General features: G+C 40.1%; 1 protein-coding gene across 2 annotated transcripts in view; it reads right to left on the bottom strand.

Annotated features, from left to right (window-relative positions):
* Nucleotides 1–7,179: 7,179 nt before the first annotated feature.
* Nucleotides 7,180–13,983, bottom strand: part of MED23 (mediator complex subunit 23) — a 39,694-nt gene continuing 32,890 nt past the window's right edge. For both annotated transcript variants that reach the window (XM_065833938.2, XM_065833937.2), the window contains 5 exons: nt 13,759–13,831; nt 12,432–12,646; nt 11,733–11,853; nt 11,126–11,257; nt 7,180–10,427 (listed from right to left, as the gene is read on the bottom strand). In XM_065833938.2, coding sequence (XP_065690010.2) covers nt 10,254–10,427; nt 11,126–11,257; nt 11,733–11,853; nt 12,432–12,646; nt 13,759–13,831 — 715 coding nt within the window. In that variant the 3' untranslated portion in view covers nt 7,180–10,253. The remainder of the gene's footprint in view (nt 10,428–11,125; nt 11,258–11,732; nt 11,854–12,431; nt 12,647–13,758; nt 13,832–13,983) is intronic.

Genomic DNA, 13,983 nt, shown 5'->3' with positions numbered 1-13,983 from the left:
CCCATCCATTGCAATGGGCTTTCTTTTGTCTGACAGGGTTGACACAGGATGCCATTTCAGAAGCATTGCATGTGCTACAGAGGACCATCTCTATCTTTAACTCATGCCACTATCCGTCCTGCATTTCCTTAAGTTAGCTGAACACCATATGTTCTGACATCACACAAACATCTAGGACTGATGTGATGCACATTTGAAAAGTTTTATGTGGAACATCCATGTCACTTAACTTGCTTTGGGCCATCACTGGCTTGTGGCTGGCTGCTGAACAACCCCACCAGGGAAACTGCTGGCAGGGCTGCGTGGCCAAATCCCAGACCCAAATCCCAGTGAAGTGATGACAAGGTTCCCCTGGGCTTCAGCAAGGTCTGACAGAGGACCTGAAGGAACATGTCTGAGCAACCTCTCAATTTTAAGGCTTTCTTACATGAGCCAAAACATTGGAAAGCTGCCTGGGGCAGGGATTATCCTGAGGACTGTACCCACATTTTGGGATACAACACTAGAAAAGCCTCCTGTGAGTGACAGCTTGAATACACTACATTCAGTTACTAATGTCAATAGGGCCCAGATGAGGAATTTGTATATAAAAAATCTGTTTCACGGCTTGCAGTACTGCAGGTTCTGATTGCACACCGGCTGGAAATGTTATCAAGCCAACATCTTCCTGAGTGTTGATTTCATGCACCAAGAGAAAATGAGAATATAATTATAGCAGCCTGTTACTTTCATTTTGGCTAGAGCACTCATTTTGAAGAGAAGCAAGCAGTGGCCCAGACTGCCTCTGAGAGAAGCGAGAGTACCATCAACAAGCTCAATAAAACTCTTTGCAGGCTGGGAGGTTGGGCCGTTGCCACAGCTGGTGTGATAGCCCATCTCTCAGAAAGCTATGGAAAAGAAAATTACATATTGACATTCCTTTGCAGGTGGCAAATATCCTAATCATGCTCATGTGTTAGCGTGACTAAAAGAACAAAAAAACAAAAGCCAAACAACTAAATGAATAATTTTCTATCAAAGCTGCACGGCAAATATGGTTCATTGCATTTTCCAGAATTCTCAAGGGCTTTTTTAGATTTCCTCTGAAAATAATAATGAGAAATTATAGTGAATGTGCTTATTATTTTATTGATTATTATAATTTCTCTTATTATCTTTTAAAGACAAAAACTCCCATGTCCTCATGAAAAGGTTACTTCTATAGGCAACACGCATGCTCAGCTCTTGGCTGCTTCATGTGCTTGCAGGGGTGGAGAGCTCAGAACTTAGGGGGCCTGATCCAGTGGAAGTCATGACTGGTGGCCACTGAGGTTCTGCAGAGGAAAGCTGTGACAAAAAGTGACAGAAATGGGATAGTGCCAACATGGAGACTGCAGAAAACCAAGAAACTGTATTGCAGTTGCTTATGATTGGGCCACAAGCCCTTCATGGCCTGATCTGAAATCTCTCCATGTGCCCCCTGGGTGAGAGAAGAGAAAGCTCAGGGGCACAAAGGCGGATGCGATGGAGCCCGGAAAGGCAGGTGTGGAGAGGTACCGCCTGTCCCCGCTCTGCACGGCTCTCCCCAGATGTGCTGGCCCGGTTGTGCCCGGCTTCTGGGGCAGGTTTTCTCGCAAACACTGAAGCACAGAAACTTTTATCTGAAATGTGGGAATGTACCATGGGGACTCATGAGAATCCTCTGGCCTTGATTTGTCTGTCTTTTCCTTCAGGAAATGCGGAGTAAAAAAAAGATTACAGAAAAAACCCCAAGGAAGTCTCAAGGGGATTGTGAAATAGTTGCCAGAGCACCGAGGTGACAGTTATTATCTGTCAGGGGTTATCTGTCCTTTAAAGCAGATGCCTTTGTCTACAGTAAAATGAAGCTGTGGGGGAAAAGGAAAAAAACAAACAAACAAAAAAGACAAGAAAAAGGAAAAAAAGAATTTACCTAAATTATAAATAGCAACATGAGATGGGATGTATTCTGCGCAAGCTTTGTTCTTCAAAGATAGCCAAGAGCTGCTGCCCAGCATTGTATGACACAGAAACATGTATTTCTTAAAAACTGCTAAAGTGGCATTTTAGTCACATGAAAGACTGCAAATTAACATGCTAAGAGATCAGTAAAACAATTAGCACCTTGCAAGAGGCTCAAGGACAAGAAAGCTGTAACTACTGCTGAGTTTGTGCATTTTTTTTTCCCGTGGATGGAAAGAATAATCTCTTCCATACAGTAAGTTCACCTCTGTTGTAGGTGTCATAATGAGTGTCAAGCGGAAGCCGTGAGCGGGAATAAATGGAGCTCCTCTTTCAAAGGGCCAGGTAAACAGCATCTCTGGCTTTTGTCAGACCAAACCAGAAACACTTTTGCTCAGAATGCGCGAGGCTGCGAATGATGAAGTTGCCACTGACTGTGACCTTTCTTCAAGGTCCTTCATTTCTTTTGTGCACAACAAAGGAGCTTCATGGAAAACACAGAAAGCTCTTAGCCACATTTTTTTTTCCACTGGGGAAGAAAAGGAGTTTTCATGTAAGTTGCTTTCAGGATTGACATTTGTCAGCTCTATTTTGAACTTTACATAGAAGTTGTTTGGGGAAAATCAGAAGTTAATTTTGTCCAGAGTTCGAAATGTTTGGGGCTCCTCAGTGGCATCGCATCTCACTCTGCCTCTTTGGGCCTATTTCTCCAAACCCCAACCTTTGCAGAGCTCAGAGCCAGCTATCACAATGTGTAATATAGTCTAAATACTAAAAGGTGCCTTTTATTAAGAAAAAGGGGGGAGTTAAAATGAAATTACAATGGTGGTTGTTCTCTTGCATCTGTAGCATGGGAACTTTACTCATCCTAATGCTGTCTTGAAGAGTGGAGATGCTGGCACACAGCTGTTTTAACATAATAAAATAAACTTTTATGAGGCTGTTTCTTCAAGTAGAAGCACATACAGTGCTTCTGGCATGTTAAATTTGAGGCACACAGGACTCTAGACCATAGTGCCAAAGTATGGGTGCTGTTCAGACTTTCCTCAGTTGTTTCTTTAATTGTAGAGGTGGAAGGCTTTTTGTGTCTGTTGATTTGCACGCTGTCAAAATTCAGCTTCACATGCAACATGCAAGCCCTCAGTGACCTCCTCCCTGTACCTGCAGCAAGGGACCCCCAAGGGACAAGCAGGGGATGGGTCAACAGATAGGAGGCAGCAGGAGAGGCGAAATCCTCTCTGTCCTGTCCTCAGGAGGGCCAGGATACTCCCAAGGCAGCACAGGTCTTAATCTGCGATCATAGGTAGGAAGGAGACTGTAAGGAGCCTGTTTTCAGCTGCTCTAAGTGTTTGCACTCAACAACTCTGAAAAAGACATTTATCTGGAAAAATCTGATTCTCCAGCCAAGCTCTCATGAGGAAAGTGAACACAAAGCCACCAAAGAAGAGGAGGTGACACAGCTGCTGTTCATGACCTGCACTTCCAAAGTGTGGGTGCATCCAGACCGAGACACCTGCTACTGGCATGGGTTTGGTCCTTTGCAGTTCCACCAGAAACAACACTCTGTGCTGTGGCTTTGTTAGAGGAAAACTGCAACCCAAGTCTTTCCAAGCTCACATGGCTTCCCCTGTCACAGATCTACTTCTAAAGCTACTAAGCAGCCCAAAGGTACCAGTTCAACATTTATTACTTCATTTCATGCTGACAGCCCTCCACTAGCACATTCACCACAAGTTGCATCAGCTACTTGCAGTGCAGAGGCTGGGAGATGTTCATGGTGCCAAAATTCCCCTGGGTCCCGGTGCCTCTCCCACACCAGCTATCAGTTGGGATCCACTCCTGTAGAGGAAAAGTCATTTTTTTTTTCACAGGTCAGTTCTGTAGTTAGGGAGGAGAGGAGTCAGTGAGGACAAGAACAAGTAGAAAAGGTGGGAAGGGAGAGGTGGAAACGGGTATTGCTACTGAACTCTTTTTATCATGTATTTTAACAAGACTTTTGCTCATGGAGCAATACTATTTCTGCAGCAGTGGATACATTCTCCACCTCTCCCCTTTTTATCCATAGTCAAGAGCACTGTTGTTGACTAAAAGACACTATGTGCCAGCTGAAGAGCAACTACAATCTACCTTTACTGCCTTATGTGGAATCAATCTGTACACCTTTAATAATTTTGTTCACCTTTTTAAAGAAAGCAAGAAAAAGGGGGATTTACTCCTGTAAGGGCCCTTAAAGGCTGTTTCGCCTGGGGCTTCATAATACAAAAAAAACAACAGAAATGCTACTGATGTGATAAGCTATGGCTAGGTCCCATTTTTGCTAAATCACATTTTAGCAGAAACAGCATCAAGAACGGAAGGCACCTATGGAGAATTTCTTAGAGAATTCAACCTCACAGCTCTTCAGAGAACATCAACAGTTTCCATTTCGATCTGTTTATCTCATCCTCACCTCTTAAGGCCCTTCTCAATTTGCCAAACACCTCCATAAAGTCGTTCAAAGATATCACACACGTGATTTTGTAGCACTCACAAGAAAATTGATATGTTAGTAAGAAAACCCAACAAGTTATTATTTTCTCAACTACACAATTTTGCTTTCACTGCACACCTTCACTTACTGGTTGTAAGTTCTTCAGTGCAGAGATCGGTTCATTCAAGACCTTGCTTTGTGCTCCTCACTTTGATAGTACTTAATAAATAATGGCATGCCTGAGTTAGAGCTGCAGTGGGAACCAACGCTGAATTTCTCAGCGCCAGTGCAGCCACACAGATAATGCTGTCACTTCACACTGAACATGCTAATCCTGTTTTATACAACTTTCAGTAGAACTTTACTAATTTTAAATGTACCTGCTGTTGCTTTCAGGAGCAGCATTGGAAAGATGTGCTCCACCCAAAAAGAAACACCCAGGAAATGATATGACAGATACATTCTTCAGGCCTCTGCAAGTCTTGTATCTCAGTACAAGTGTTAACAGAAGGACTGTCAAACTGTTCTCTATCTGCCCATTTTTCACTATTTGTAGCTGTCTGTTACCTATTTGTAATAAGTGAATGGTGGAACTCCCTGACACTTGTACATTCTCTCCTTGCTTGTTTTACTGTATTTAACATGTCCTAGACATGACTAGGTATTATATCTTACCAGCATTGAAGCGGTCAGCCAGCGTCCCTTGACTGGAAAAGCAGTCAGTGGCAAGTGGCAGGCTTCTTCCAGGGGCCAGCTCGGAGCAAGAAAAAACCTGCAGGGGCCCGCAACCATCTCCTCCAGCTCCAGAGGGACCCCATTACTTGCCTCCCTGATTGCCTCTTCAATACCAACCAACTAACCAATTCACTCTCTTTCATCTGCCTCGTGCCCTGTTTCCAGTACTGGAGAGGATGAAAGGATGCTCTAATGGCTAACCCAAGAGTGGGGCCCATCTGCAGCTTTGTTTCATCATGTATTTTCCAGGGAACCCAACACAAGCCTTAGCCTGTCCCCTCCCAGCACCACAGATGGAACAATATTCCCTCCCAGGCCCCCGACATTGCAGAGACGTGCACTAAAGAGGCAGAGGTGTCCAAAGTCCATACTCATGGGGAACATAAAAGTATAAAGCATATGAATCTTGGTTTATACATGTGATGCAGAAATTGCATCTGAGAGGTAGCAATGGTGAGAACGGCTCTTGTTGATGCGGAGGCTGATTTGACTTGGCTCAGCATACAATAAAAGATGATCACTTTGCATTTGTGGGCTTACAGCACCACAGCTCTGTTTAAGTCCCCAGGTAGGGCTTACAGATACAACTCTTAACAAAATACAGCAGCTTTACTAGACCGGAATGATTTTTTTTTTCTCTTTTCGTATTTCTTTCTTGAATTCTAATGTTGCCCAACTGCAATTTGCTATTGCATCAATATTTTCTGCTTTCACTTTCCAAACATAAATCTCAACTCCTTTACCACAATAAACAATTCTGACCCAAACAAAGCATTACATTAGTCTATGTAGGTCTTCTTATGAGCAAAAATCATTAATGGAGTCTCACCTTAAATCTGTATCATCAAACTTCCTCATATGAAAGGATCAGAGCCCTGCACAATGTGTATGAAATTATGTGCCTAGGAACTATTCAAAAATATTGTCTTTTCTTTTTCTATCCTGTGCCTGCATGGCCTCCCTCAGTCTCTCCTCCTTGAAGCATCTCAAAAGCTTCAAAGGCATCTGTGTTGCTTTAAACATTTCCCATGCAGCACTGATGTATGGGCAATTCAGCTTTTAATTAAAAAGTTAAACTCTAAAGCAGCCTGGGCCTGTTCAGTGCCAAAACAGGGTTAGGGCAGAACTATCGATCCTCTGCCTTTGATGGCTGACAGGAACTTACTGTGTTCCTCTCACCAGGACACAGGCAGGATTCCCTCACATTTCAGGAGAAAAATATTAGAAGGTGCCCACTTATCTTTAGAACAACCTACTCCTATTAAATCTGACATCAGATGCACACAACCGACTTGGAAAGTGGTCTCTGTGTGAAACACTAATGAGGTGAAGGACCAGACCTGAACAGCACTACAATTCACAAGAGTTTATACAGGAGAGATGTACAGGGAAGGGAAGGAGAAAGGGAAAAAAAAAAACAAACTTTTCTTTTGATTCAAATGATTACAAGAAAGGATAAAGAAACACAGTGGCATCTATCTGACCATTGCTAATAGCAGATGCATGAGTGAAGACAGGCTGGACAGGAACCCCTCCATGTGGGGTTTCTGGATCCTAAACCAGACAAAGAAGTTCACGCCTTACTGCACTGGTACTTGCTGAAGGAACAAAGGCACATTGTACACCAGAAACATTCTCCACCTTTTGGAGTTGCACAGGGTACTGCAAGTTAAACATTGCGTGATGATTTTATTCCAATGTTCACTCACTATTGCAAGGTTACTTTCAGCAGTAGGTGTGGTGGTGAATTCAACAGTAAAAGCTGCCATTCGCAATGATCTTGTCCTTGTTTGGTGCACCTTCAGAAAAGGCTGCATGACCTCAGGTATAGTCTGCCAAGCCACAGGTATTCATTCACGTCCTAAAAAGTTTTAGCGCTAAAAATCAAAGTTAAATACACTGTTCTTATCTATTGCTTACTTTTTAAGGTGATCAAGTACAAAAATCTCTCACCAACTCTGGTAACTGTTGCATGCATCAAGTGATTTGCTTTAAAAAAAAACAATCTGTGAGAATTTCGAAAGTTTTAAAATCTTTGTATTTGTTTGGAAGATTTTGCAAACCCCATAGCTCTAGGGAGCCCTCCAGCAAACTCGTTTGAAGAAGACAAACAACAAAGCATATTTTAAACATCAAGGACAGCAGTGTAATATGGCTTCTAAGATGTTAATTCTTGGATCAAAACATTGGTAGATCCCAGGAAGAGCTGAGTGTTCAGGACACTGCATTATACTGATGATGAGCTGAAGGTTCAGATTAAATTTTTTGAAGAAACCTCCCTCTGGTGGTTAAAGAAGGAATTCAAATTTTTTCTAACCACCTGTAGACTCAGGCAGCCATATTATAACGGGTTGTTCCAAGTCTTAATAAATATTCTCTATAAAAGTCAGATGAGGTGGGGGAAGCCTGGTACTATTGTGTCCATTGTATACTAGCTACCTACAATCTGGAATATTAAAAAAAATACAAAAACAAAAAGAAAAGCCAAAACCAAAACCTTAGACTTAAGCTTCCACACACTACTCACAACTGCAGAGTGCCAGCAGAGACACAAATGTAGTATTTTTAAAAACAATATGACAGCCATAATCAATTAGAAACATAAGTCTGAAATTACACTGGAATTTTGTCTTGCTGTGCTAGTACTTTAGAAAGTGAATTTGCTTAGCTGGGTTTTAAAGTGTAAGTTATTTAACTCAAAGAAAGGATCTTTAAGGATTCATTTTTAGAACAGTAATGCTGAAGATGCAAGTGTAGATTTTAGCAGAAGAGATACCTTACTCCAACCAGCAAGGGTTTAGTGCCTTCAGAAACCTGGCAAGTTTTGCAGAGAACAAGTGTGCACATTCAGAGGAAGAGACAATCTTCCCTTTGCATTCTGTAACACGTAAACCACGTAAATCATTAACTCTGCTACGTAAGCGGGGGCTCAGGGTTCTGATTCATAGCACTATTGGCGGGATACACAGCATTTAAGCTCTAAGTCAAAAGTTCAAATGTAGTCCAGTATTGATGAAACACGAGTTTTTCAAAGATTTGCTATTGCTAGCCCAGCTGTGGCAAATCACCTCCACACAATGCAAGGCCAGCGCATCGCAGTCAGCGTCTTACCATAAGTGCACGTGCGGTAAAGACACAGAGCCGAATGAGGGAGATGCTTCTGTACGCCACTGTTGCCTGCCACAGCACTAACAAATTCAGTTTTCCGGACCTACAAGAGAAAGGGAAAAAGGAAAGCAAACCTAAAAATATCCCAAACTTTAACAAATTCCAACAGCTCTCGTGATTTGCTTCTGAAGACAGTTATCCAGCTTCCTCAACACTCTCTTGGAAATCACTGGAAACAGGTGCCGGTTTACGTATTAATACGGACACTCTGGGTCCCACATCAAGCACCAAAACTATTTCAATATGAAGCATGACAATTCAAAAAGATGCCAGTGGTGTCAGCATTAGCTCAGTTAGAACATGCATGCTGCACAGCCATGAAACATGCTCTTTCTACAGGCTCTTCTATTCATGTGCTCCAAAAAATGTTCAGGAAGAGAAGTCTTAACACAGTTCCATTGCCAACAGAAGTTTGCGAACCTACAGCCAGAATTTTGCTTCTCAGGTCTGCCCCAAAAAGCCTATGGGAAAGCCTGTACAGAATTGTCTGCTGAATTTCTGGACACCGCTTATGTTCATCTTGTTATCAAAATCAAACCCAACTGTATTAGAGTCACTTGACTCTGGAATGGAATATGAGACCTTTTTAACCAAACACACAGCATACAATAGGCAAATGTGTTCGTCCATCATTCATTGAAAAGTACTCACAGCTCCCAGCTACTCAAAGTATTAACACACTTGGCAGAATTTAGGATCCACGTACAATACAAACAGCAGCAATTTCCAGCGATTCAGGTTTGCCATCCTTCAGAAACAGACAAGAAAACCTTCCATCTGTTGAATCAACAATTCCTCTTCATGACTGTGAAATTTTTACAGAGAGATACAAATCCAACCCGATCTTACTGATCTGGACTCTATTTGTAACAGATTAAAACTGGCATTATTGTAAAGCTGATAGAGAAGGAAATATACTTGGTATGGTCAATTTAAGGTAATGGATATGAAAAATAAACAAACTTAACAACACTAATACAGTGGCGTTTTTTTAATTAAAAAAGTTCGTCAAATAAGATGAATATGTACAAAACACTGAGTCTTTCCACTGTTACCAAAACCCACTGAACACAGTACACATAAGACTTAAAGTAGAATATCATACAAATCTAAAATATAAGAAGATATCAATAAAATTCATGTGATTGACTTAATAAAAAACTACACCATTTTCCAAATAGGAAAGATAAAATATAAACCAGCACATTATGAACTGAATATGGAGACTTCCAATAGACTCAATAGAGACAGCTTCTGGGTAGTAAACTAACAGTCTAGTAATTGATGCTAAATCAAACCCCTGGCGCTCACCTGTTAAATGTAAATTGTACATACAAAATTTACAGGTATTTTCAAAAGCTCATTCTCAGTCTTTGGAAAGATGTCATAATTAACTGAATACAATGATGCAATCTCTGTCTAGGAGCATTTCTATATAAGGGCTTAACTTGTCTGCTGAAAAGACAAAAAGAATTTAAATTCTTCTGCTGGACAAAAACAAGAGAAATTTTCAGTAAGGCGGAACCCAAATTTTAAAAGGCTATTTTCTACCAGGCTACATACAGTGAGTGTCCTTTCATATCACAGACAGAAAGAAAGGAAAAATCCAAATGACTCAAACCAGGATAGGGAGCAGGATATTGTAAACACTTCAGAAATTCATGTATTTGCTTGCAGAGAGTCTACTTGGTGCTTTCGGAGAAAGGCCACATATCCCTCATCTAGTGTCTGATATAAAGAGGTAAGAAAACTGGCATGCACAGAGTAACATAACTTCATTATGCAAAAGAAGACGAAGCAGAAACCTGGACGTGGTTCTCTTTCCTTTTATACAGCAGACAAGATTTCAGATCAGCTGATGTTTCACCTGGATCAGCACCAGAAAGAAGCTGTCACATTGAGGCCAACAGAACCCTCCACTTCACTGTGTTACCGGCAAAGCAACGTTGACAGGCACTTGGCTGGGCTGCTGTGCTGGCGACCCATTATTGACAGGTTGCTGCTGAACAGCAGCTTGTTCCATTTTGCTGATGTGTGTTATGAAGCGTAACCGAAGCTTCAAAGCTGGTCTTAAATTACAAATTATTTTCTCAACCTGTTTAAAAAAAAAAAAGAAATGCATTTGGTAAAACAGGAGTATTTTGACATATGCCGCTTCTGTACACAAACATCACATCAGCACAACGAAATAAGGAAAAACATATAGTAAATAATGCTATTTATGTTAATATTTTATTCACCATGTTAACTTTTGGACCTCTCCTGATAACTAACCTTACAAAGCACCCTCCCTGGTGTAACAGTTTTACACCAAAGCTTTGCAAAACAATTCACACCTTTCAATTTTAAAAATGCATACTGCTATAAACCAAACAGAGTGAACGATTTTTCACTGAACATGGATGCATTCTTGTTTTTGTCACATGTCAAATTGTATCAATGAATCAGAATTAGACAAAAAATTAAAAGGTCTGCATTGAAATGAGGAAAGTTACAAAACATCCATCAGCTTTATTTTCAGTGATTGCTTTAACAGTAGTACTTAAAGCACCCTCAAGCTACATCTTAAATTTCAGACTACAGAAATTAATTTTGAAATCTGAGGTACCCAGTCTACTGCACCTAAAGCTTTAAAATCTGTAGACGTGAAACAACTTACTAATTTGCAAGTAGAGACTGGTCAGCTGTTAAGCATTTTGTTACACTGCTACCTCTAAAAATAACTCATAGAATTATTAACTTGCTATATGGGAAGAAAGATAATCAGAATATAAATATCTGCTTTTTACTTACTTGGTCTTTCACACTGTCACCTGTAAACATATACTTCATGTGATACAAGAAGTCACATATAGGATCTATGTAGTTCAGGTGTGAGCTGTACCGATCCGCATTCAGGAGCATTTCATAAAATGCCACTCCGATCTGTTTCCACAAACACAAAGAGCACCCCAAATGAAAACGGTTTTTAAAATGCTTTAGAGTAGAAATAAATAGTGTAATAAATATAGATCTTGCTTTTTAAGTATCTGTGATTCCTGACTATCTACTTTCTTGCCAGGACAAATGGGCAGGTCTAACTCATCCATTATGCATAATTAAACGATGCCATTTTCCCAAGTTAACTTCCTCTAAGTGCAATAATGGTATTTTGGTACATGCTACATAATCAGTGTTTGAACATCATTGACTGGAAGATGGTTTGAGTAAGTGTTTACAAAATTTGAAAAATCAGACCTTAGTAAAAAAAATAAGAAAGTTTAGTACAAGATGTGAGTTTTCTAGAAATGAGACGTTACAGTTCACTGCATTCAGCTTCTACCTAGACTTCAGCAAGGTCTTCAAGAAATGCATGCATTTTGTATATACTGTAGGAAGTAGAGTAAGAGCTAGATGGTACCTCTATCATGCACCGTGTCCTCTCCTGCTGGAACCGTTGTAGGAAAGGCCCAACAAGGTGGTAAACGTAGAGTAACTGGAATTCCGTTTTCACTATGGGTATCAATAGTTCTGTGAGGAACCTGTTCAGGATTGAGACGAATATATCATAGCACCTTCATTTTTGTCCAATATTTTAAGAGTTAGTTAAGTGAAGTCTGTTAGTTCTCTCATTAGCATGGTACTGGGGAAAGTCTCATCAACTTCTTAACACAGTGGTACTTTCTACTTGTTTTAATGATTAAGTGGACCACTACCACATCCTGCAGTCAGCAAAGCATCTCAACTTGCAGCTGGAGTATACTTGGTAGAATTAAGGACATATATACAGATTACAGTGGATGCTTTAGGAATATGCTACAGCAATCTTTTAAGAAAAATTTAAATTAATAACAGCATAAAAGCTAATCAAGATTAAAAAAAGTCATTAAAAGAAGTCACACTCTTAGACAAAAGCCCCAAAGCTTACAGATAACAAGCATACAAGATAACAACGCTGGTGGAAGAGGGAGCTGGATAAAAACCCTGTGATCTATCTGGTGAGTTCTGGAGCATCCCTGGACATATTTGCAGGTATTAGTGCTACAGGTACAGCTTTGTTATCTACAATATGCTTGGAACTTAGAAGACAAATTAAATCATCAAATATCATTACACCTACTTAGGAATGAGAGAAAGCTGTCCAATGCTAGAATGATGCCAGACAGCATGTGCCAAAGCCAAAGTGTAGCTACAACTCATCTCGGAGTAAGACTGGTGACACGCTGTGAAGTCAAACAGCTGGAACGGGTAACCAACCCACTCTGTCTCTGACGTCAAGCTGGGACTGTTGATAACGCTCACAATGCGATCATGGAGAACAATCCAGTATGGCTCCTGGGGAAAAAAAAAAAAAAAAAAAAAAAAAATGGTCAGAACTGCTTTTGAAAAGAACACCAGCAAAGACAATGCTTCCTCAACTCTTTCTACGATTACTGCATTTCTAAAATGTTTTCAACTACATGGTAGTTTATAACTCTGTCTGACAAATATGAAAATTGAGAAGCACAATACAGAAAGCATCCATGTTAGTGGATGCAGCACACTCAAGGCTGTGGTATCAAGACATACTTCATGAATTTATTTATTTAGCTAGCTAATATAAATGTCCCCAAAAGAAGCAGAGCAGAGGAAAAAGCCTTAATGGAAGGAGATTGAGAATTTTCTGAGTTTTCTGAGTACAGCTACAAACAGACCAAAAATCCAAGAAGGAAACAGGAAACAAACAAAAAAAAAGTAGAGAAGTCAAAAAGTATAGATGAAAATGCAAGGAGAGGGAACAGTAAGAATAATAAGAAACAGTATAAAAATAATGATTAAATCCACATTGGCTTTCTTATAGAATCATTGAGTCTTCCAAGAAAAGGAACCATTTTGTTGGAGAAGTTGTAAGGAAAGGATAACTGTTGCACATATAAGCAACAGGTAAGGAAGATCAAAATTATTCAGGTAGTCCTGGTCAGGTACTAAGAGTCATTATGTTCAGAAGATCAAAGTTTCTACAGATACACAAACTCTAATACTGCATACATTTGCTTTTGCGGTTGTAGGCACATGTCACTTACATGGTTTAAGACATACAAGATGACCAAGTGCAAACATCAACAGAAAATTAGCTTTGCATCAGAACCCCTATGGATGATCTTATTTCATAATTTCAGTTCTCAATCAATACACATGTGGCATTTAACTATGTTTTTAAATAGAAGTGATTTACTTCTTTTAACCCTAACCTCAAAGCATTATGGAAAACTTGGTCAATTTTTCCATGCTGGAGTAGGTGTTTCTCAAACATGCAAGTAGCCTTCTGAATAGTTATCTGTGGAATCTACAGATGTTGGCTACCATATTGCAAAATGCAGAAATTTTTACAACATACTATAGAAAGATGACAATCCTTACAGGGAAGAAGAAATTTTTTTGTTTTAAAATACACCATATTGACTCACTGGTAAGGCTGTGATAATTAGTCCAATTGCGTTCATCCAAGCTGTGATATTTTCTCTTGGCACCAGGGGCTGACTAGAGACAGAGAAAAAGAAAACTGAAGCTCAAAATTCACAATTGCAATTTGTGCTTCTCACAAACCTAAAGACAAGGTATACTTATGCAATGAATATTTCTCAAGCTGAGAGAACTATACACATAGAGGTATTTAGGAGAGCCAACAGACG

This window comes from Patagioenas fasciata, chromosome 3 (assembly GCF_037038585.1).
Source record: "Patagioenas fasciata isolate bPatFas1 chromosome 3, bPatFas1.hap1, whole genome shotgun sequence".
Classification (NCBI taxonomy): Eukaryota; Metazoa; Chordata; class Aves; order Columbiformes; family Columbidae; genus Patagioenas; species Patagioenas fasciata.
This window is presented reverse-complemented; position numbering and strand designations above follow the sequence as displayed.